A 26465-nucleotide genomic window follows, 5' to 3' on the forward strand; every position below is an offset into this window, starting at 1 on the left:
GCAACAGTGTCCTGATCTGTTGGCCTTACCATGCCTAAATAATAATAAAGTTCACATTTAAAAAAAAATATTGTCTATTGGGATGCCTGGGTGGCCCAGTTGGTTAAGCATCCAGCTCTTGATTTCGGCTCAGGTCATGACCTCATGGTTCATGGGTTCGAGCCCCATGTTGGGCCTTGCATTATCAGTGTAGATTCTCAATCTCTATTCTTCTCTTTCAGCCCCTCCCCTGCTCATGCTCTCTCTCTAAAATAAATAAACATTAAAAAAATTTTTTAAATATTGTCTACAAGCCCAATTTAAATGTAAAGACACAGATAGATTAAAAAGATAGAATTAAAAAGATATGTTAATACTATCAAAAGAAGACAGAGTAGCTATATTTAATTTCAGACAAATTAGACTGTAGAACAAGGAAAATTATCAGCAATAAAGTGAAGCATTGCACAATAATAAAGAAATCAATTCTCCAAGAAGACACAGCAAGCCTAATCATTTATGCAGCAAAAAAATCAAGACTACAAATCTGTAAGGCAAAAACTAATAAAATTGCAAGGAGAATTAGACACATCCACTATTATAATTGGAAACTTTTAACACTTTTTAAACAGAATACACACTATTCTCAAGTTCACTTGGAATGCTCACGAAGATAGAACACATTCTGGGGCGCAAAGCACACCTAAACAAATTTAAAAGAATAGAAATAATAAAAAATGTGCTCTCAGACAACAGTGGAATTAAACTAGAATTTAATAACAGAAGGATAGCTGGATAATCCCAAAATATTTGGAAATTTAAAAAACATATATAAATAAAAAATAGGTCAAAGAAGAAGTTCCAAATAAAATTTTAAATTTTTTAAATATTTGAACTAAATTAAAATAAAACTAAAACTTATCAAAACTTGTGAAATGCAGCAAAAAGAATGCTTGAGGGAAATTTATAGCATTGAATGCATATACTAAAAAGAAGAAAATCTAAAAATTAGTAATCTAAGCTTCCATCTCAGGGCATTAGAGTAAGGAGAGCAACATAAGCCTAAAGTAAGCAGGAAACAAATATATATATATAAAATATATAATATATGATATATATTAAATATGTAATAAATATATATTAATATATATATTAAAGCATAAATCAATAAAATTGAAAACAGGAAATCATCAGAAACAATCAGTGAAATTAAAAGTTGTTTCTTTGAAAATATCAATAAAATTCATAATCATCAGCCAGGCTAAAACATCTAAATGGTCAGTATGAGCAACACCAAAGGTGTCATCACTACTGATCCCATAGCCCAAAAGAATAATAAATACTGTGAATAACTCTTATGTCCACAGATTTGATAACTTAGATGAAACGGAGCAATTCCTTGAAAGACATAAACTGCCAAAACTCACACAAAGAGGAAATAGGTAATCTGAATAGGCCTCTATCTGTAAAGAAATTGAATAGACAATTAATAACTTTTCTAAACAGAAAGCATCAGGCCCAGATGGTTTTACTGGTGAATTATATCAAGCATTTAAGGATGTTTATACAATCAGAAAATAAGTAGAGAGAACACTTCCCAATTCATTTTGTTAGACTGACATTACTCTAATATGAATACCAGATGAAAACATTACAAGAAAAGGAGAATTACAGAAAAATATTGTTTATGAAAGCAACACAAAGATCCTCCAACAAAATATTAGCAAATCAAATCTAATAGTGTACAAGAAGACTTATATGACAAAGTGGGGCAGGTATGCAAAGCTAGTGCAACACTTAAAAACCAATCAATATAATTCACCAGATCCACAAGCTAAAGAAGAAAAATCACATTTGATTCAGAAAAATCTTCTGACAAATTCAACAGTCATTTATGATTAAAAAAAAAAAACCCAGGAGAATAAGAACAGATGTGAATTTCCTCAACTTGATTTTTAAAAAACCTATGAAAAACCTACAACGAACATCATATTTAATGGTGAAAACCCAAAAATTTCCCCACTAAGGTAAGAAACAAGGCTAGGATATTCCTTATCATCACCTTTATCCAACATCATACTAGAAGTCCTAGTCCTACAATAAGTCAGGGAAGAGAAATAAAAATTATACAAATTTGAAAGGAAAAAAACACTTCGTAGATGACATGAATGTTTGTGTAGAAAATCCCCATAAATTGTGAAAAAATATAAAATTTTCCAATTATAATAAAAATTAGAGCAAGGTTGCAGTAAACACCATTAATATACAAAAATCAATGGCTTACCTATAAACCAGTGATGAACAACTGAGAACTGAAATAGGGGCACTTGGGTGGCTCAGCCAGTTAAGTGTCTGACTCTTGGTTTCAGCTCAGGTCATGATCTCACAGTTCATGAATTCAAGCCCCACATCAGCCTCTGTGCTGACAGTGTGGAGTCTGCCTGGGATTCTCTCTCTCCCCCTCTCTCTCTGCCCCTCTTACATGCTCGCTCTCTCTCTCTCTCTCTCTCTCTCTCAATCAATAAACTTACAAAAAAGAAAATTGAAACAAAAACCATAATACTATTTATATTGGCACTAAAAAGTTAAATGCTTAAGTTATAAATCTAACAAAATATATACAAGATCTACATGAGGAAATTACAAAACTCTGATGAAAGAAATCAAAGAAGATCCAAACAAATTTTCAAGGATAGGAAGTCTCCATATTGTTAAAATATCAATGTTTTATAATTTGATCTATAGCTTCAGTGCAATCCCAGTCAAAAAATCCCACCAAGTTATTTTATTGACATTGACAAACTGATTCTCAAGTTTTTATGGAGAGGCAAAAGAACAAGAATAGCTAACACGATGCTGAAGAAGAATAAGACTGACACTACCCAATTTTAAGAATTACTATAGAACTACAGTTAATCAAGACAATGGGATATTGGTGAAAGAATAGATAAATTGATCAGTGTAACAAAATAGAGCTCAGAAACAGACCCACACAAATACATTCAACAGATATTTGACAAAGGAGCAAGAAAATTCAAGGGAGTCTTCAACAAATGAACAATTGGTCATCCATATGTTTAAAAAATGTAAACACAGAATTTATGCCTTTCACAAAAATTAACTGAAATGAACCTCAATATAAAATACAAAACTAGGGGCACCTGGGTGGCTCAGTCGGTTGGGCGTCCGACTTCAGCTCAGGTCATGATCTCGTGGTCCGTGAGTTGGAGCCCTGTGTTGGGCTCTGTGCTGACCGCTCAGAGCCTGGAGCCTGTTTCGGATTCTGTGTCTCCCTCTCTCTCTGCCCCTCCCCCATTCATGCTCTGTCTCTCTCTGTCTCAAAAATAAATAAACGTTAAAAAAAATAAATAAAACAAAATAAAATACAAAACTATACATTTTTCTGAGACAACATAGAAAACCCAGGTGACCTTGGGTTTGGTGATAAATCTTTGGATACAATACCAAAAGCACAATTTGAAACAGAAAAAAAAAAATGTTAAATTGAACTTTATTAAATTAAAGGATTAAATATGAAGGATCAAGAAAATGAAGAGACAAGCCTCAAAATGGGAGAAAATTTTGCAAAATACTTACCTGATAAAGGACTTAATTTATCATAATTCATAAAGTACAACAATAAGAAACAGTCCCATTTAAAAAATAACATAAAATTCAATTAGACCCTTCACCAAAGAAGATATAAATCTACCAATAAATATATGAAAAACTGTTCAACATCACATGTCATTAGGGAATTGCAAATTAAAGCAATAATGAGATGGGGCGCCTAGGTGGCTCAGTCAGTTAAGTCTCTGACTCTTGATTTTCGCTCATGTTATGATCCCACCATTAGTGAGACTGAGCCCCATGTTAGGCTCTGCACTATTAGTACAGTGCCTGCTTGGGATTCTCTCTCTCCCTCTCTCTCTGCCTCTCCTCTACTGGTATGCTCTTTCTCTCTCTCTCTCCCTCTCAAAATAAATAAATAAACATTAAAAGAAACAATAATGAGATACCACTACACATCTATTAGAACAGCTAAAAAGTTTTAAAAATAAATAGTACCGGGGCACCTGGGTGGCTCAGTCGGTGAAGTGTCCAACTTTGGCTCAGGTCATGATCTTATGGTTCATGCGTTTGAGCCCCACATCGGGCTCTGTGCTGATAGCTCAGAGCCTGGAGCCTGCTTCCGATTCTGTGTCTCCCTCTCTCTGCCCCTCCCCTGTTCATTCTCTCTCTCTCTCTCTCAAAAATAAATAAACATTTAAAAAAAATTTTTTTAAAGTAAACTATCAAATACTGATAGAATGAGGAGCAACAGAAGCATTCACTTGCGTTGCTGGTGGTAATACAAAATGGTACAACCGCTTTAGAAAACAGTTTCATAGTTTCTTAAGAGTCTTAAGCATACCCTTACTATATGACCCAGCAACCGTACTCCTAGGTATTTACCCAAATGAGGTGAAAAGTTATGTCCACACAAAAACCTACACAGGAATTTCCATAGCAGCTTTGTTCACAGTCACCAAAAACTAGAAGCAACAAAGAAATCCTTCAATAAATAAATAAACATATTGTGGTACATCCATATAATTTAACATTTTCTAGTGAAAAATAAATGAGCTGTCAAGTCATGAGTCGGCACACAGGAACCTTAAATGTATATTGTTTAGTGAAAGAAGCTAGTGTGAAAAAGCTACATATTGTATGATTGCAACTATATGACATTTTGGAAAAGACAAAACTATAGACAAAATAAAAAGATCAGCGATGGTCAGAGGAATGGAGAAGGAATGATGACTAGATGGAGCACAGGGGATATTTAGGTCAATGAAACTATTGTATATGAAACTGTAATGACCGATACATATTGCATTTGACAAAACTCATAGAACTGTACAACACAAGGAGTGAACCTTGATGTAAATTATGGATTTCAGTTAATAATAAGGTATCAATATTGATTCATCAATTGTAACAAACATACCACACTATTGCCAGATGTTAGGAATAGGGGAAACTGCACCAAGGGCTGGGGGAGGGATGAAGGAAGAAATTAGAAGGATCTCTCAGTACTCTCTACTCAATTTTTCTCTAACTCTAAACCTGTGCTTCAAATGTCTATTACGTTTTCAAAATCTAAAGCTCTCTTAAAAAAAAAATGGGGCGCCTTGGTGGATTGGTCAGTTAAGCGTCTGACTTCAGCTCAGGTCATGATCTGGCAGTCCATGAGTTCGAGCCCCACATCGGGGCTCTGTGCTGACAGCTCAGAGCCTGGAACCTGCTTCAGATTCTGTGTCTCCCTCTCTCTCTGCCTCTCTTCTGCTCATGCTCTGTCTCTCTCTCTCTCTCTCTCTCAAAAATAAATAAACATTAAAAAAAATTTTTTTTTAAAGAGCCCATGAGAGAAAATAATTTCTCCTTGTGAACTGAGCTAGGGTCTTACACATTCAAAAATGAAAATCACGGCCCTTTTCCCCTCAAACGTAATGGCTAACATACAACCTGTACATTCAAAGTTTAAATAGAATAGAAACACTTCTTAAACCAAATATGGGCCATATTTAACTTTTTTTCTGTGTATTTGCATTATAAAATCTCAGAGGCAAAAGGGACTTTAGAGGTGATCTAATAATGCTACGAGTTTTTATCTGATTCTCCTTTACACACTCAATAAATCCGATCATTTACCTCTGCTGCCTATCTTTTTCTATTTTTTTATTTTTTCCCTTTTCCTACTTATGGTCTCCCCTATCCCCTTAATTGGCCATAATGCTAAACTAGAGTATACTTTTATTTTGTATTATAGTTCTTGAATATGGTTCTATTATTCCTTTTTGCTTTTTAAAACACACCCATATACACAAGAAATAAAAGACCCACAAATTGAGACATTTTTCTTTTAGGACCTTCCACTTACACTTTTTTTGAGTGTCAATGGCCTTAATAGAGGTGGAGTACGTATATCCAATTTTGAAGTCCCAATGTAATTTTTCAGCCTAATATTGATGTTTTTCTTAGCAATTTTTCGTAGGAAAAATTTTAGCTTCTAAAAGCAAAACTACTATATGGACATTAACATTTAAGCAACAAACAACGTTTCTTTAGTGCTAATAATTCATTCTTCCCCTTCATTGTTCTCTGGGAAAATAAACTGGTCTTCATTGTAAACAACTTTCAGTTAAACATGGCTATAGTCTACATGACTATATAATTTAAATATAATTTTAAAAACCAAAAGAATATTGGTGACATATTTAACATATGTCATAACATATATGAAAGAGAGCTTAAGAGCAAGTAAGCAACAGAGAAAGATAGACTCTTTGAAGCTCTTGACAGGTATCCAAGAAAAATTAAATTTTTCAGTTCAGAGTCCAAGATGATGTGAAAGACTAACAATGCTATTTCTGAATAAAAGTTGTATTTTTCACGTTTCACCAGAAATGAAGTATTGTGACTGTCAAGAAAGAATTTACTTACAATGACGTGTGAAAACGTCACTTTTTAAAAACTGAGATAGTTCTTGCTGAGGCAGCACGTACAGTAATGTTAGAATGATACAGAGAAGACTAGCATCTTGTGCAAAGATGACATACACATTCGCGACACATCCCATTAAAAAAAAAACTGAAATAAATGAAACCTTACCTTTTTCTGTAGTACTCCCTGGCACTCTTTGCTCTCGATCTTTAGAAGGTACATTTGCTTTACCACATGAATCAAGGATAGATTGTTTTGCTGGTAAAGATGAAAGCTCCATAGCAATATAAGAATCATGCAAATCCCAAGCAGTGGACATTATACCTAAGTAAAGAGATAGGTAAAAATTAGTTTCAACCAAGTTCTAATAGTTTAGGTTATACACAACTAGTTATAGAAAAATCTCTCCGTGTTTTAATGATAACTCCAAGTTATCCTCACCATCCTTTTTGATACCCTCTCCTTTCTCCCTTCCATCCCAAGCTGATGCAGCAGAATCCCATCAGTCTGTCGCTATAGGTCTTGCTTAATATGGACCTGGACAACCGTGTCATAATAAGCATTTAGCATTCTTTCACTTCTGGTTAATATGTTTATATTCTGTAGAACTTTTAATTTATAATAATATAATCTCATTTTTAGCACATAACATCTCCTATATACTTAATGTGAAAAGATTATACTTGCTGGGAAAATGTAGATTCTGTTCTCAAGAAATTTGTAAGGTAGCAGGGTTATTATCTTCTCTTTCAAAAATTTGTGTTTACATTATATTTGTTCATTTGAGCAAATATAACAACAGTCTCCAAGCAAAAATTGGCAATATTATTTATCTCCAAATAAAAAAAAAGAATTCCAACCCCTTTCATTATTGATATAACAAAGAAAGGCTCATGTAGCAATTATTTTATCAGTGACCATATTCCTAAGGCTAAACTTGCTAAATTTTTAAAGTCCAGTGATTTACTAAAGAATTATTTTCCCTAAAAATCAAAACAAGATCTGGATATAATAAATGCAACCACCTCATTGTTAAAACTTTTATGTTCATGATACAAAATGAAGGAGCTCTGGTATTTCAAAATGTTTTCAATCAGCAAGAGTATTAACTCACATTTCATAGTAACATTTCTATTTTATTAAACCTAGTTATATTTAACAAAGTTATACACAGAATACCTAGCTTATTTTGCTAATTGAAAAGGGTACAATTTCCATGTTCATAAAGTAAAATACCATAGGAGGTAATTGTGTCTTTCTATGTTGAACTACTTAAACTTTTTTCTTCCTTTAACTGAAAGTTTAGTAATTTGAGTAAATAGGAATATACTGTTATGTGATCACTAATAATTGCTACATAAATAAAGGTACATGTTATAAATTACATGAGCAATATAAAATGTTAGGGTGATTTAAAGTTTTTTCTTATTTGAGAATAACAAATAACATGGGTAATTTTAGTTTGGGTACCATCACGACATTTGTACATTTGAATAAATTAACCTAAGAAATAAAAAAATCTCAAACCACATGCCATAATAACATGTACAAAATAAAACAATAAATAATGAATGTTTTTTTGTTTGTTTAAGTTTTTATTTAAACTCAAGATAGTTAACATACAGTGTAATATTAGCTTCAGGTATACAATTTAGTAATTCAACACTTCCCTGCAACACCTTGTGCTCATCACAAAAGGTGCATTCTTTAATCCCCAACCTTAATCACCTACTTAACCCATCCCCCTACCCAACTCCCCTCTGATAACAATCAGTTTGCTCTCTACAGTTAAGAGTCTGTTTCTTGAAGAAAAAGAAAAAAAGCATGATTGTGACTTCCCAATTTTATACTGTTTTTTATACTAAAGAAAGTTTTAACTAATGTCAGAAAAAAAGCATTCCCAACTATATCTGTGTTTTGAGCGTTTCTGAGTCCAGAATATGTCGAAACAGTTTTTACCCATTTTAAAATATTGTTTCTCTCTATTAGTTTAACTCAGACTATAGAAGAATAGCAATTAGCCATATAACATTTGCAGAAAAATAATTTTATATTTTAGCTGAGTAAAAAGATATGCTTACTGTGAAAAAAGAAAAGAAAAATATGACTTATATTTCCATCACCCAAAGATAATAACTGCTAACATTTTGGTCTATGTCCTTCCAGAGTCACATATGAACAAATAGATATGTGTATTTTTTATAATAGAAATGAGCTCTTACCATGCTTTTAAAAAATTTTTTTTTTAGAGAGAGAATGCATGTGCAAGTGGGTGGAGAGGGGCAGAGGGAAAGAAAGAATCTTAAGCAGGCTCCATATTCAGTGCAGAGCCTGACCTGGGTCTCAATCCCACGACTCCAGGATCATGACCTGAGCCAAAATGAAGAATGGGATACTCAACCGACTGAGCCACCCAAGAGCCCCTACACATGTTTTTTTTTTTTTAAATATTTTTTTTTTAATTTTTTTTTCAACGTTTATTTATTTTTGGGACAGAGAGAGACAGAGCATGAACGGGGGAGGGGCAGAGAGAGAGGGAGACACAGAATCGGAAACAGGCTCCAGGCTCTGAGCCATCAGCCCAGAGCCCGACGCGGGGCTCGAACTCACGGACCGCGAGATCGTGACCTGGCTGAAGTCGGACGCTTAACCGACTGCGCCACCCAGGCGCCCCCCTACACATGTTTTTATAAAAGACATTATTGTAGTATAATATCCATAGAAAACAAGCTGGTTTTATGAAATCTGCAAAGATTTATTGAATTATACACTTATTGAATTATCTATTTATTCGAAATGCCACTTTTATAATAAACTACTATATGTATACTGTCAGGTGGAAACTTTTCCCTCACTCTCTGTGAATCTTTACAGAGGGAACTTCAGCTAAATTAACACCTTGACCTCACTATAACCCTCATTCGCTCACTGCGGAGAAAAGTGACTAATCCTATAGGACAGTTTAGAAGGCATTGTGCTTAGCCACTTCCAGATTCTTTTGTTAGGTCTGTTCAATGGCAGAAAGCATGCTTCCTGGTCTGGTCTCACCCCTAAAAAAGAAGGTCTGTGCTGGTCTAGCTGTGCTAATTACTACTGGTAAGATCTATTCTGAAAGGAACAAATGCCAATTCCACTTAGCTGCAGATTTAAGACTACATTTTTTCAATTAACTTTATCAGTAATAAAGCTAATATTTGACTTCCATCTCTCTGACTCCTGAATCTCTTTCAATTTCATCCCATATCAGGCAAGGAAGACATATTCTTTTTTTACTGATCCATAAGACTTTAATATTTAATTGGTCTGCACTGAAATTTTTGAATATGGACTCTCATTATTTTTAATTAAACTTTTCTATGAAATACTATCATTCATAGAAGAGTGTATAACACTTACATGTGTAAAGAATTACTACCATGTACTCACCAGCCAGGATAAGAAATAGAACATCTCCAGGTGATTAGAAGCCTCCTAGACACTCTTCTATCATAGCCCACCTCCTTCTAGCTACCTCAAACAGAAGCACATCCACTTTTCCTAACCTTTGGACTGGTCATACTCTTGCTTTGCTTTAAAAGGTTTCTCTCCTGTGGTAGATGCTGTTAGTGTCCTGCCCGTATCTGTTATGCATTACCTCTTACTGGCCAATCTCCAACTGCCAGCACCTATATTGTTTTGCTTGGGGCCATCTTTGGCCACTAGGGCCACTTTGATGTGCACAAATCAGGCCAGAAGTACCAAGGAACTAACAAGCCCATCAGCCTTCAAACAATGATTTAGAAAGTTGGAGCATGATAAGATAACTCTGGCTCCCAGATTCTCTAGCAGTATTGAACTCGTTACCCAAAGAGGTAATTTGTTAGATCACATAACCTTTGTTGGCTGCCTACCCTTTCTTGTTTCACTTACTCCCCTACCAGTGTTTCTTAGGATTACCTCCAAAATAAACTATGTGCACTCAGATTCTTTCTGCAGAGGTTTCTTCTTAGAAAACCTCAGGTAAGACTCTCTGATATATGTATACCTACACAATATATACTCTAGTTTTAAAAACTGAATAGCAAACACTATCACAGATGAATAAAAAGAGAACAAAATCACTACTATTAGAGGAGGACTACTAAAGGAGGACTCTCAGGAGAAGATCATCAGAACAGTCTGGGTCACATTCTGACTTCAGCTTCCCTGAGAGTTTACAAGAGCCACTTATGAAGAAATCACATGGTGAGATCATGAATGTGTCCTTGGAAACACAGAACTTAATCTTCAGAGGGCACCTGACAAGCTGGGCATCGAATATCCAATGAAAGTACGGTTAGGTAAGTGGGATGTTCTATATTTTCTGTTCATCATGTCTTCTCTGCAGCAGTCAGGGTAAAACAGAACATGTCTGGGCAGGGAAGGATTTCTAGGAATGTGTCCATTTCATTTAGCTATTTAATTTATTGGCATACAAATGTTCACTTTTTTTAATAATCTATTTTATTTCTGTAATGTCCTCACTTCCACTTTTCATTTTAGTAATTTGAATCTTCTCTTATTTTTCTTTAGTCAATCTAACTAAAGGTTTGTCAGTTTTGTTGATCTTTTCAAAGTACCAACTTTTAGTTTCATTAGTTTTTCTCTATGTCCACTCTAATCTTTAGTATTTCCTTCCTTATGCTGGCTTTTGGTTTAGTTTTATCTTATCTCATTCTGAATGTGTAAAGTTAGATTATTGATTTGAGATTTTTATTATTTTTTTTATTGAAGTATAGTTGACACATAATGTTACATTAGTTTCAGGTGGGGATTTTCTTTTTTAAATGTATCTGCGGCTGTAAATTTCTCTCTCAGCACTACTTTCACTATATAAGTTTTGTTATGTTTTATTTTCATTTTCATTCATCTCATCTCAAAATATTTTCTAATTTCCCTTGTGCTTTCATCTCTGATGCACTGGTTGCTTAAAAGTGTGTTGTTTGGGGTGCCTGGATGGCTCGGTTGGTTAAGTGTCCCACTTCGGTTCAGGTCACGATCTTGTGATTTGTGAGTTTGAGCCCCGCGTCCGGCTCTGTGCTGAGAGCTTAGAGCTTGGGGCCTGCTTCAGATTCTGTGTCTTCCTCTCTCTCTGCCCCTCTCCTCTCCCCCCCCTTCTCTCTCAAAAATAAACATTAAAAAAATCATTTAAAAGTGTGTTGTTTAATTTCTAAATATTTTTAAATTTCCCAGTTTTCCTTTTGTTATAGGGTTTTAATGTCATTAAGTGTGGTCAGAAAAGATATTGACTTAAAAATTTTTATTACCTCTTGTTTATTACCTAACATAATGGTGTATCTTGGAGAGTTTTCCATGTGAACTTGAGAAAAAAAATGTGTTTTCTGATGTTTGGGGATGGTGTATATGTCTGTTATGCCTAGTTTATATTATTATTCAAGTCCTCTATTTTCTTTCTCATTGATAATCTCTCTGGTTGTTCTGCCCATTATTGAAAGTGGGGTACTAAAGTCCCAACTCTTATTGTAGAACTTCCTATTTTCTCCCTTCAATCCTATCAATTTTTGCTTCATATAGTTGGAGGCTCTCTTGTTGAGTACATATGGGTTTATAATTGTTATATCTTGTTTATGAATTGAATTTTTTATCAGTATATAATGCTGCTTGGCTCCTGTAATAATTTTATATAAAGTCTACTATGTCTGATATTAGTAAAGCCCTCTCAGCTTTTTTTGGTTGCTATTTACATCCTTTCACCTTACATATTTTTGTCTGTGGCTCTAAAGTGAGTCTCTTATTAGACAGCATATACTTGGATCATGTTTAGTTTTTGTTTTTTAACCCATCCTACCAATATCTGCCTTTTAATTGGAGAATTTAATCTACTTATTTAAAACAATTACTATTCAGGAAGGATTTCTTCCATTTTTGTCTTCTTTATGTCTTATGTGTTTGTTCCTCAATTCTTTCATTACTGCCTTCTTTTGTGTTTACTTGATTTTTTAATGGTGTTCTGCTTTGATTCCTATCTAATTTTCTTTTTTGTAATTTTTGAGTTATTTTCTTGGTGGTTGCCTTGCAGATTACAATTAATTTCTTAAAATTTTAACCATCTATTTTGAATTAATACTACCTTACTTCAATAGTATACAAGAACTCCTATACAGCTCCATCACACCCACTTTGTGTTGATGTTGTCACAAATTACATCTTTATATACTGTGTGTCCATTTGTATAGTTTTATAATTATTGTTTTATGCATTTATTTTAAATTATATTGCAAAAATAGTGGAGATACAAACCAAAATTATAATGCTGACTTTTGTATTTACCTATGTAGTTACCTTTCCAGTGCTCTTCATTTCTTCATATCACTTCAAGTTATTGTCTGGTGTCCTTTCATTTCTGCCTGAAGGAGTCCCTTTAGCATTTCTTTTTTTTTTTTTAATTTTTTTTTTTTTTTAACGTTTATTTATTTTTGGGACAGAGAGAGACAGCGTATGAACGGGGGAGGGGCAGAGAGAGAGGGAGACACAGAATCAGAAACAGGCTCCAGGCTCTGAGCCATCAGCCCAGAGCCTGATGTGGGGCTGGAACTCACGGACCGCGAGATCGTGACCCGGCTGAAGTCGGACGCTTAACCGACTGCGCCACCCAGGCACCCCCTTTAGCATTTCTTATAAGGCAATTCTACTAATGCTAAATTGTCTTGGCTTTTGTTATCTGGGAATGTCTTATTGTCTCCTTCATGGGAAAGTATTTAATCTTAATTATTTAATTTCTCCCTCATGAGGATTATTTGAAGGATATAGAATTCTTGGTTGACAGTTTTCTCTTTCATCTCTTTAAGTATGGCATCCCACTGACTTCTGAACTCCATGGTTTCTGAGAAATTGGGTGTAATCTTATTGAGGATCCCTTGTACATGAAAAGAGTTTTTTTTTTTTTTTTTTTTTTTTGCTGTTTTCAAGGTTCTCTTTCAACACTTAATTATAATGTGTCTGAATGTGGATCTCTTTGTTTATCTTTTTGGGAGTTTGCTGAGCTTCTCAGATACGCAGATTCATGACTTTTATCAAATTTGGGAAGTTTTTTGGCCATTATTTCTTCAAATATTTTGTGTTCCCCTTATCTCTTTTTTCTCCTATCATTCTGAAATTCCCTTTCTGTGTATATTGGTATGCTTGGTGGAGCCCCATATGTCCTTCAGGCTGTGTTCAGTTTTCTTTATTCTTTTTTCTTTCTTCTCCTCAGACTAGATCATTTCAATTGACATGTCTTTAAGAATTGCAGATTCTTTCTTCTGCCTGCTCAAATCTGCCACGGATAACTCTAGTATTTCCATTTCAGTTATTGTACTTTTAATCTCCAGAATTTATGTTTGGTTTCTTTTTATAATTCCTGTCCCTTTATTCATATTCTTTTTTTTTTCCATACACCATTCTTGTTTGCTTTAGCTCTTTGCCCATAGTTTCCTTTAGCTTTATCAGAACGTTTGATACAATTGATCTAAAGTCTTTGGCTAATAAATACAATGTCTGTACTTCCACAGGGAGAGTTTCAGTTAATTTATTCTTCAAATGGGCCATATTTTCTTATTTCTTTCTATCCTTTGTAATTTTTTTTGAGAACTGAAAACTTTGAATATAATAATGTGGTAACTCTGGAAATCAGATTCTTCTTGCTCCTTGGAGTTTGTTTTTGTAGTTTGCTGTGAGTACTTGTTGTTTGTTTGCTTAGTGATGTTTCTAAACTATTTTTATAAAGTCTGTATTCTTTGTCATGTATCATCGCAGAAGCTTTTGGTCAGCAAGTGTCATGACAGAGATCTCCTTGAATACCTGAATTCCTCCACCCTCCCCGACCAGTCCATCAGAAAAAAACAAGACAGAAAAGAAAAAGAAAAGAAACAGACAAACAAAGGATAAAAAACCTCTCTGGGTCTTTGTAGAGTGGGTCAATGTTAAGGTATTCCTTTAATGCTTAACCAGGCTGTTTACATCTATGCCTTAGCCTTCACTTCCTGCCTGTACTAAGCCTGAGATCAGCCAGAGGGGAAAGCTTAGGATCTTTTCAAGCCTTTCCTGAGCTTGCATCTTGTCCTAGGCATGCACATGACTTTCTAAATTTCCCTATATATACAAGCCTTTTTTAATATCTTAATTTCCCAAAGATCTCCCTCCCTAGCTTTTTCTCTCAGGCTTACAGTGTGTTTCTTGTTTGACTCCATTGTATTCTTTTGCCTCTAAGAGAGATGAGTTGTTCATTTACTTTGCAATATTTGTTGAGAATGCAATATGCACAGCTGCTTTACCACCTGTGTGTCCTGAGTTAAAAAACAAAACAAAACAAAACAAAACAAAACAAAACAAAAACAAGTGCTCTGGGTCAGTCCTTCAGGTATTCCCAGGCAGGTTAAAACAAAGAAGCCAAATCCTTTGAGAGTAAGGTCTGCTCTGCTTCTCTGGAACCAGAGGCCAGGGTCTCAAACTGGGAAGGCAGGCTGTTGCCTTTAAGACCATCACCACACTGAGAAGGGGAGTAGGGCAAGAGTGAGTAAGAATGCCACAAAACTTTCCTACTAATTATAAGTTACCCTTGGCTTGACTTAGCATTTGCTTAGAAGTTTTATTTTAATCTTTTCAAAGAACTAGCTTATAATTTTGCTGAATAACAAAAGCCATTAAAATTAATAACTTTTACCTAATTACCTTTCTGGCCCTACCTCACAGAATTTTTGGCTATGCAGGGCTATGAATTTATGAACATTGAGAGACAGTAAGTGTAGTACAGAGCACAGGTTCTAGAACCAGACTGTCTGAGGGTACTACTGTGTGCCATACTAGCTGAGTGAAGTTGGTCAAGTTAGCTAACTTCTCTTTGCTTGTTTCTGCCTCCAAAAACGGAGAGTAACAATAGTACCTACCTCATTGTGTTGTTGTGAGAATTAAACCAGTTAATAAATGTGGAAGGCCTAGAATAGTGTCTGGCACATTTTAAATGTTATTAGTTATGGTTAAGCAATCAGTTTCTCTAAATGTTTCATAAACATTTGAAGAGTACAAAATTCTATAATAGAGTTTCTATAAATATCAAAATTATAATTATGTTATCTAAATCATCTATATTTATATTTATTACTCATTATTTGTCAAGTTCTAAAAGCTATAGATTACAGGACCTAGCTGCTATTGTGATTTGACCAAAGTATTTCTATCTTTACTTCATATATTTCACCATTTATTTGTTAACTGACAGACTCAAAGAATGTATATTAAAATACGTACTTTATCAAGCAGAATGAAATATAAATTACCTTTGTCTTCTTTTACGATTTTGTCACACTGAACATCTTTATTCTTTGGTGCTCCATTAATAGTCTGCATCATCCTTTCAGCATATAAATCATTGCCTAATCTATTTCTACAAAGGGTCTCATAATTCTTGTTTCTCCGCCTATAAAAAATAAAGTATATTCAACTCATTAATAAAAATTATTGCCATGGATATTATCTCTTTATATTATGCCTTCTCTTTAAAATTACTTTCTTTAATGTGGATTTCACCAAATGTGAAGTGAGAGTTCAAAAAACTCCTTAGGAAAAGACTGCACTTGGAGCACCTGGGTGGCTCAGTCGGTTAGCATCCGACTTCAGCTCAGGTCACGATCTCGTGGTTCATGAGTTTGAGCCCCCGTCGGGCCCTGTGCTGACAGTCCAGAGCTTGGAGCCTGTTTCAGATTCTGTGTCTCCTTCTCTCTCTGCCCCTCCCCCACGTGTGCTCTGTCCCTCTCAAAAATAAACATGACAAAGAAAAGAAAAGACTGCACTAAACTACCTCCAAAAGACTCTACTTACTATACCTCCCAGCATCATTACTACTTTCAGTGCCCAACGACATGCTGGCACTATCTTCACACAGTTTTTATGAACTCTGCTATAAACACTGAAAGCTATAAATTTCCTTCAGAGTACTACATTTGTGCCATCCTGTAGGTATGTGCTATTTTAATAATTATTTACTTCTGAGTATTTCTTAAATTCCAATTATGATTTCTTCTTTGGTTCATAAGGAATTTAGAAAATGTGCTTTTTAACCTCCAAATGTGTATATGAATGTGTGTCTGTGTTTTAATTGAGATTTATGTTATTAATTTTTAACTTAATTCTATTTGTGGTCAGAGAATTGAGTTTGTATGATACTATTTCTTTGGAATTTTTGAAACCTTGTCTCATGGTCTTGTGCATGAATGATTTTTAAAAATAATTGGTGTGTGCTTGAAGAGTGTGTATTCTCTATTGAATGCAGAGTTTTATATGTGATCATTAAATTATGTCTTTGGTTCAAATTTTCTATATCTATGTGAATTTTATATCTGGTTGACATACAGTAATTAAGAGAAGCAAGTTTAACACACCTACTTATACTTAACAAGTTTCTAATTTTTGCTTCATATACGTTGAGGTTATTTTATTAGGAGTATTCAAGATTAAAATTATTATACCTTCCTATCATTATAAAGTGATCTTCTTTGTCCCTAGTAATGCTGTTGGTTTAATTATTTCTCTGTAGATGATTTTTTTTTCTTTTTTCCTTCTGTTTTTAAAATCTTCTTTTGGGGGTGCCTGGGTGGCTCAGTCAGTTAAGCATCCAACTTTAGCTCAGGTCATGATCTTATGGTTTGCAGGTTTGGAGTCCTGCATCGGGATCTCTGCCGTCAGCAGGGAACCCACTTTGGATCCTCTGTCCCCCTCTCTCTTTCTCTGCCTCTCCCCCACTTGCTCTCTCTCCATCTCAAAATAAATAAACACTGATAAAAAAAATAAAAAGTAAAATCTTTGTTTAGTATTTGGTATTCTGGAGTATCAATATAATGCACCAAGTGCATTTCTTTTTTGTGGATTTCTTTTTATTTATTCATTTCTGTAAAATGGTGTCTTAATAGCTTGGGAACATCCTTACCCACTCTCTTCGAATAGTTCATCTCCTCCATTCTTCGTATTTTGATATTTTGGAACAAACCAGGTGCATTTTAGACCTTTATTCTATTGTCAATTTCTTTTTTTAACTTCTCTTTCATACTTTATATCACATTTTTCTTTCCAAGGTTTATTTTGTAGAATTTATCCAGATCTATGTTTCAATTTATTAAATCTGTTTGATTATGTCTTGTTTAAATTCAATGTTTTCTGTTTTACTTCAACAATTATATAAATATACTTTATTTTAAAGTTCTTTTTAGATGTTTTTGCAAATATGAGTCATCATTTTGATAGTTTCTTGATGTTAGTGAGGGTTAACACTATCTTTTATTTAAATATTTCACATATATTTTATATTCTATATCTCATAATAGAGTCCTAATATCTCATTATCCATAGTCCTCAGGGTGTAGATCTCTGGTCTGTTATTTCTTTTAATTCTCATTCGTAGTACTTTTTTTATTGGTTTGGTGTATTTTTTACCAAACTCAATCTGAGGGAATCTTGAATCTAAATGGGATATGCTTTCCTCCCGAGAAAATTCATGTTTGCTTATGATATTAGCTTTGAAACCTGGGATCACTTGAGATAACTGAAATCCTTTTAAGGATTTTGCTTAATACAAAAATGTCTCTTTTAGTTCTCTTAATTTGTGGGGGTCCAAGACCTGCTGGACTCTAGATCTGTGTGTTAATTTTAACGTTTGCTTCTAGCATCTCTCCATCTCTGATTTCAGATCACTTATCTATCTATTTGTTATTTGCTCCCTTCCTTTTTCTGGTGTTAAGAGCTTTCCCTTATGTCTTAAGAATTTCAAAGTGTGTTATTCAGGATCTACTTGTACTATATTTTATAGTCCAAATAATTCTAGGATATTTTATATTTGGGTAAGAATAATATCCTAAAAATATTTTAATGATAGATTTTTAGTACTTTGAATCATATTCAAATTATATTTGAATCTAAATAATCTGAATAACTATATTAATAATGTATATATATTTTTTTATTTTTGAAAGAGAGAGCGTGAGCACAGGAGAGGGGCAGAGGAATAAAGAGAGAGAGAATCTCAAGCAGGCTCCAGGCCCAGCACCTGGGATCAACAACACAAGCTGAAATCAAAAGTCGGACACCCAACTGACAGAACCACCCAGGCACCCCAAAAATCTGTTTACAGTAGCTAAATTAATTTCAGACAGAGCAGACTTCAGAGCAAGGCAAATTATCAGAGGGGCATTATAGAGGGGCATTACATAATGATAAAGGGGTCAATTCTCCCAAATTCTCCCAAAAAGGCATAACAATCCTTAATGAGGCAAAATAAATGAGGCAAAAACTAATGATCTATTTGAATTCATTAATAAGGAGCAATGGAAAATCTGCTCTAACATAGTAAATTCAGTTATTTTCCAATAACATATTTTTACTTAAGTTTTGAATATAAAAATGTCAGGCCTTTCTTTTTATTTTTTTATTTTTATTTTTATAAAATGTTTTATTTATTTATTTTGAGGGAGAGAGAGAGGGAGAGCATGACTGGGGAAGGGGCAGAGAGAGAGGGAGACAGAATCCCCAGCAGGTTCCACACTGTCAGCACAGAGCCCCATGCTGGGCTTGATCCCACGAACTATGAGATCATGACCTGAGCCAAAATCAAGAGTCAATCGCTTAACCTACTGAGCCACCCAGGCACCCCAGTCCTTTCTTTTAAACTGGAAATAACTTACATATGCATAAAAGAAAAAAAATACCATTAAAACCTTTATTGAGACTTGGAAGCTTCCTTTATTTCTTTTATTATTTGACTTAGTAGTGTACCCATTTCTTAAAGAGTATGGTAAACCTATGGGTTCTTCCTCTAGAAAAAAAGTACATACAACATAAATAGTTTTCAAAAAAAAACCCCACAAACACTTTTCATATCATTTCATAAGGCACATATATAACTTTATATAGAACTTCACCAAGCACATATGCCACCAGTATTTATCCAGGAATGCCCCAAAACAGAAACAAGGATAGGAACCTCTGACTTAGCATTTAAATTACAGAAGCAATATAGACAATTGAGCCATACATACCTTACTTCCATAGCTTCTTCAGATTCTACAGAAACCATGACTGTCGGTAGGTTAAAAAATCTTAGTGTTTCCGTCTCTGTGAGTATTATCTCTATAGTCTTTTCTAGGTCTTCTTTTGTTACAATTTTTCCAGGTGTTGCCTTCACAACTCGTAAATCTAAAATACACAATTTAATAAAAATCATTTACTAATTGCTATTTTAATTATCATTTTACCAAAATATGATGGGTCATATATTGCAGGTGGCTTTTATGTGGTCAAAGAACAGACCATATTGTGAGATGTATTCAATCCCTTCAGAGGGATTCAATCCCTCTGAGTCTGGGGAAGATTACAATAATAATCCAATGCTCCTTGTCTATCTCTGAGAGGATGATCTTCCCTCCTGCAGCAGACACTGCTGATTGCCAAGTTTTCATTGGTAAGGCTTTCCCCCTTTCCTTGCCTCTTTCCATTAAGAAAATCAAGTGTTTAGTTTCCTAGCCTCTCTTGAAGCTAGGGGTCACCATGTGACAGAGTTCTGGCCAATGAGATAACAGTAGAAATACATAGGAAAGAAGACTTTCCTGGGGAAACTTTTACTTTCCTGATAAATAAAAGTGATATGGCTGGAGCTATTGCCTTTCTCCTTTCTGCCTTTAATGTGCATATAATATCCAGAGCTGGGGCAGATATTTTGAGACAATGAAGCAAGAAAGAAGAAGAAAAGGCTTAAGGAAAGAGAACAGCAGAGTCGCCAATCTAGAGTCTCACAGTTAAGCCACAAGATCCAATCCAAAAGCTATCTACCTTTTAAGTTCTTTTAATGTGAGAAAAATAAATGATTATTTAAGCCAATGGTAGTTGGGCATTACTTGTTGTCAGAAGTATTCCTGTTACATATCTTAACACCAAAGAGTCTATGAAGCACTTTTCCAACCTTATGAATATTTTCATTAATCCTTCATTGTCATCTTAGCAGAAGAGACATTCTTACTGCACTCCAAGGCAAGCGTTCCTCAAGTAGGTACCCACTTCACCCAGCACTTTTGATCATCCATTATTTCCTCATTTTTTTTACCTTTACTTGCATAATCCTTTACCTCATGTTTTATGTTCTGCTTGGAAGAAGCCGCCCCTATTTGTTCTCCTGATAAATTACTAATCATCTTTAAAAACTCAAGTCAAAAGTCAATAATGTTCTCTGTTAATTCTTTTCTTTTTTCCCACCTCAAAGGTGTTAATCTTTCCATTCAAAGTGCTCCCATCACACTCTGCATATGTCCTATTATGGCACTGATCACAGTGTAACAGAATGACATCTCCTGAGTTAGAAGCAAAGCACTCCTAAACAAATTTTTTTAATGTTTATTTCAGAGAGAGAGAGAGATAGAGTGCAAGCAGGGAGGGGCAGAGAGAGAGGGACACACAGAATCTGAAGCAGGCTCTAGGCTACAGGCTCTGTGGTCAGCACAGAGCCCGATGTGGGGCTCAAACTCTTCAACTATGAGATCATGACCTGAGCCAAAGTCAGAGGCTTAACTGACTGAGCCACCCAGGTGCCCTAGAAGCAAAGCACTTCTCAAACAGGATCTATGATTCCTGAGGCTGGTGGTACAAGATTCTCACCTTGGGAACATTGATACTACTCTGGTAATTCTCACGTAGCTACCCCTCTGGCCAGCATCTAGAAATCATTACCAGAGTTCTTTTATCTCAAGTATCTGACAAATAATAAGTATATTTGCTAAAGAAGTAAGGGACTGATACTGAAATAAATGATCACATTTTCATTACCTGTAAAACTAGTCAATTTTTCTCGTTTATAGGATGGTTCTTCTAGGTCTTCTGCTATTGATTCAGTAGTAGATACACTTGACTTAGAAACTATGCTGCTTCCTAAAACTGACCTTTAATAATGAAAAACAAAATTATTCATTTATTTAGATGTTCTTATGGGTAATTGAATACATGAACAAAAACATTATCATATTGAGAAATCAAATATCCTATAATCATATAAGAAAAATTGATAAAAGTAAACTACTTCTTTAAACATCAAGCTGATTTGTAATATTCCTTAAGTAAAAAGTCGTTATTAAAAAAAAGTCATTATAAATATAATTTAGGGATAAAACATGTCAAACCTATGTCCAAAGTCCTGTGATGGATTCCCAATATATTTAGAATAAAAAGCTAAAATACAGCTTACCTATCCAGTCTCTCCATCTTCATTTATCACATTTCCCCCATCCTACCCCCTTTTTAAGTTCCTCAATCTTTTGGCACTCTCTTACTTTAGAGTCTCAGCCTAGAACATTCTTCCTTTCATTTTTCACCAATTTTCTGCTCTTCACTCAAATCCCATCTTAAATGTGATTTATTCAATTTTATAAAGACCCTCTCAAGATTTAATTAAGAGAAAATCTATATACTGGTTGGGAAATCAATACATTGAAGAATACAAAAATAATTTCTTTAAACATGTAAACAACATAATTTCGTGATATTATATACTTTTCTCCCCTTTCTACTTATAGGTACAACTTGTCCTCAAAAAGGTAGGTACAGTGGGGGCGCCTGGGTGGCACAGTCGGTTAAGCATCCGACTTCGGCTCAGGTCATCAATCTCACAGTTCGTAAGTTTGAGCCCTGAGTTTGGCTCTGTGTCAACAGCTTGGAGCCTGGAACCTACTTTGTATTCTGTGTTTTCCTCTCTCTCTCTCTCTCTGCTCTTCTCTTCCCCTACTTGTGCTCTCTCTCTCTCAAAAATAGGTAAGTAAATTTTTTTTAAAGGGTAGATACAGTTTACTGGAATATTCTTTGTTTTACAGAGCACTCCTATGGCTACTGCATGCAAATTTTGAGTCAGACTCTAGAGCAGCATATTTTCTCCTAAAATGTGCTTAGTTAACTTCTGGAACTTTTAATTGGTCAAATGGAAAATTACACACTCGGGGGCGCCTGGGTGGCGCAGTCGGTTAAGCGTCCGACTTCAGCCAGGTCACGATCTCGCGCTCCGTGAGTTCGAGCCCCGCGTCAGGCTCTGGGCTGATGGCTCGGAGCCTGGAGCCTGTTTCCGATGCTGTGTCTCCCTCTCTCTCTGCCCCTCCCCCGTTCATGCTCTGTCTCTCTCCCAAAAATAAATAAAAAACGTTGAAAAAAAAAATTAAAAAAAAAAAAAAAGAAAATTACACACTCAAATATTTCCCCATAATCTTTAGATTATTTTAGGACATACTGTTTAATTATTGCAAACATTCTGAACTTCTCTACCATAAACATTAATAAAATTTCACTTCGCTTACATAAAGTGTCTACATAACACATGCATAGCATTTCATTTACAAAAAAATTATGAAACAAAAGATAAATCAAACCCTAGGAGAACATGGATTTACATGGGATATTGGGGGGAGCGGAGCTGCTTCTTCCCATAAGTTGTAGCATAAAAGAAACAGAAGAAATACGTCTGTAGGTATGTGATTAGCCTCATCTTTTGGTTCCTCAAGAAAACTTGTATAAAACCCATATATTTTCTCAGAAATGTTTGGTGTGAGTGTTGGAGAACTCTTTTTTATTCTTATTCTTTAATTTTTTTTTACATTTATTTATTTTTGAGAGACAGGGCACAAGTGGGGGTGGGGGGTAGTGGGCAGAGAGAGAAGGAGACACAGGATCTGAAGCAGGCTCCAGGCTCTGAGCCGTCAGCACAGAGCCTGAGGCAGTGTTCGCACTCAGAAACCATGAGATCATGAGATCATGAAGTCAGACGCTTAACCAACTGAGTCACCCAGGTGCCCTGAGTATTGGAGAACTCTTAAGACATGCAAACCTCTACACCTAAGTAAAACATGAGGGGAACATAGAGATGGCACACTCACATAGAGTGCAGGTGGGAGACCGAAGACAACTGACATCTAAGTTACATACATACAACTTAAATGAAAAGACAGCACATGTGATATAAAAAAGAACAATAGAATTGTATACTCTACCTTGTAAAGTGCCCTAACATACTAGGATTTAATGTATTCTGATAAAGGCTATAAGAAGATATAAATTCTGCTGCAAATGATCCTTCTTGTGATGTCAGTAGTTTATTTGGCTTTGCTGTACCTGTATGTGGATCTGGATGGTAAAGAGGTCGGGGAGTGACATCAACTCCATGTGCATCAATTACCTGTGGAAAATCATTATTTAAAATGAAATAGGTAAAAAAAAAAAAAAAAAAATGGTGGAGGGTTCTGAATAGGCCCTGGAAAACAAAAAAAGTGGTAGGAAAAAAAATAAGTATGTTTCTAGGTTGAAATAAACATGAAAAATTGAATAAAAGTTTTTATGCTTAAAAGGTTTCTTAACTAGGCCTACTTTTCAAAACAGTCTTATTCACGTTTTTACATGAATATATATGAGTAATATACGTTATATATAAGCAATGTATATTAATTAATATCAGGGAAATTCAGAAAGGTAGAGAGAATTCATGCAGATTGTTAATATTTTTGTATATTTAATTTTAATCTATAAATTAAAAAAATCACTATTATTCATTCAATATTTTATTAATAAACATTTCCCAATTTTTACGTACTTCTGTTTGTTTTTGCCTAATTCTTAATCTTTTCAATTATGAAATTTAACACATACTGAAATACAGGTCTTACATTCAAGTTTTTAATCCATTTTGAGTTAATTTTTGTGTATGGTATAAATAATGGTCCAGATTCATTCTGGCTTTCCAGTTTTCCTAACTCTACTTATTGAAGATACTGTTTTTTCCCCCAATGTATACTTAGCTCTTTGATTGTAAATTAATTAGTCATATATGTGTGGGTTTATTTCTGGGCTCTCTATTCAGTTTCATTGATCTATGTATCTGTTTTTGATCTATGTGTTCATGTGCAAATACCATACTGTTTTAATTACTATAGCTGTGTAATATACTTTGAAATCAGAGAGGGTGATGTCTCCAGCTTTTTTCTAAGACTGCTTTAGCTATTCAGGGTCTTTGTTGCTTCATACAAAATTTAAGATTATTCTATTCTGTGAAAAATGCCATTGAAATTTTGATAGCAATTGCACTGAATCTGTGGACTGTTTTGGATAGTGTAGACATTTTAACAATATTGATTCTTCCAATTCATAAGCATGGAATATTTTTCCATGCATTTGTATCTTCTTTAATTTCTTTCATTACTGTCTTGTAGTGTTCAATATACAGATCTTTTACCTCTATTAAATTTATTTCTAGGTATTTAATTTTTTTCATGTTTATTTTTCAGAGCGAGAGCGAGAGCGAGAGCGAGAGAGAGAGCGAGAGAGAGCATGAGCGGGGGAGGGGCAAAGAGAGAGGGAGACACAGAATCTGAAGCAAGCAAGCTCCAGGCTCTGAGCTGTCAGCACACAGCCCGACGCAGGGCTCGAATCCACTCGAATGAACTGAACCATGAGATCATGACCTGAGCCAAAGTCAAACGCTTAGCTGACTGAGCCACCCTGGCGCCCCTATTTCTAGGTATTTCTTTTAGATGCAATTGTAAGATTGTTTTCTTAATTTCTCTCTCTGAGCACTGGATATTAACGTGTAGAAAAGCAACAGATTTCTGTATGTTAATTTTATATCCTGTGAATTTACTGAATTTATTTACTAATCTAATAGTTTCTGGTGGAGTCTTTAGGATTTTCTATATATAATATCACGTCATCTATAAACAGTAACAGTTTTACTTCTTCCTTCCTAACTTGGATACCTTTTATTTCTTTTTCTTGACTAATTACTCTGGGTAGGACCTCCAGAATATGTTGAATAAAAGTGGCAAGAGTGAGCATCCTTATTGTTTTCTTGATCTTAGAGAAAAAGTTTTCAGCTTTTTACCATTGAGTATATATACAGTCTAATTATGTTGAGATATATTCCCTCTATTCCTGATTTGTAGAGTTTTTATCATAAATGGATGTTGAATTTTGTCAAATGCTTTTTCTGCATCTATTGAGATGATCATATGATTTTTATCCTTTATTTCATTGATGTGGCATATCACATTGACTGATTTGTGAGAGTTAAGTTAAACCATCCTTGCAACCATGGAATAAATCCTACTTGAACATGATCTATAATCCTTTTAACATATATATGTTGAATTTGGTTTGCCAATATTTTGTTTAGGGTTTTGTATCTAAAACATCAGGGATATTGGTGTTTTTCTTTTCTTGTGGTGTCATTTGGTTTTGATATTGGGGTAATACTGGCCTCATATAAAGAGTTTGGAAGAGTTTTCTCTCCTTCCACTTTTTGGAAAAGTTTGAGAAGGACTGATATTAATTCTTTGAATGTTTGGTATAATTCACCAGTGAAGCTGTCTGATCCTAGACTTTTGTTTGTTGGGGATTTTTGATTGCCAATTCAATCTTGTTAGTAGTAATTGGACTGTTCAGATTTTCTATTTCATTATATTTCAGTCTTGATAGGTTGTTTATTTCTAGAGACTTATGCATTTCTTCTAGGTTGTCCAATTTGTTGGCATATATTTATTCATAATATTATCTTACGATCTTTAGTATTTCTGTGGTATCAGTTGCAACATCTCTTTCATTCTGATTTTATTCATTGAACCTAATTTTATTTGAATTTCCTCTCTTTTTTTTCTTGGTGGATATAGTTAAACATTTGTTAATTTTTTTATCTTTTCAAAAAAACAGCATTTAGTTTCATTGAACTTCTCTATTTTCTTTTCATCTCTGTTTCATTCATTTCTGCTCTCATAGGTTAATTCTTTCCTTCTGTTAACTTTGGGCTTCATTCGTTCTTTTTCTAGTTCTTTGAGGTGTAAAATTAAGTTGAGACTCTTTTTGTTTTGTGAAGTAGGTATTTATCTCTATGAACTTCCTTCTTAGACCTGCTTTTGCTGCATCCCACAAATGTTGGTATATTTCCACTTTCACCCATCTCATGGTATCTTTTGATTTCTTCTATGACC

At 34.5% G+C, this 26465-nt stretch overlaps 1 protein-coding gene across 1 annotated transcript in view; it reads right to left on the bottom strand.

Annotated features, from left to right (window-relative positions):
• DNAI4 (dynein axonemal intermediate chain 4) overlaps window positions 1-26465 on the bottom strand; it is an 89188-nt gene that overhangs the window by 32612 nt on the left and 30111 nt on the right. Inside the window, 5 exon segments of the mRNA XM_030324780.1 lie at window positions 6634-6789; window positions 15759-15898; window positions 19506-19662; window positions 21283-21395; window positions 23484-23668. Of these exon segments, the coding sequence (XP_030180640.1) occupies window positions 6634-6789; window positions 15759-15898; window positions 19506-19662; window positions 21283-21395; window positions 23484-23668 (751 nt within the window).

Source organism: Lynx canadensis, chromosome C1 (genome assembly GCF_007474595.2).
Source record: "Lynx canadensis isolate LIC74 chromosome C1, mLynCan4.pri.v2, whole genome shotgun sequence".
In the NCBI taxonomy this organism is placed as follows: Eukaryota; Metazoa; Chordata; class Mammalia; order Carnivora; family Felidae; genus Lynx; species Lynx canadensis.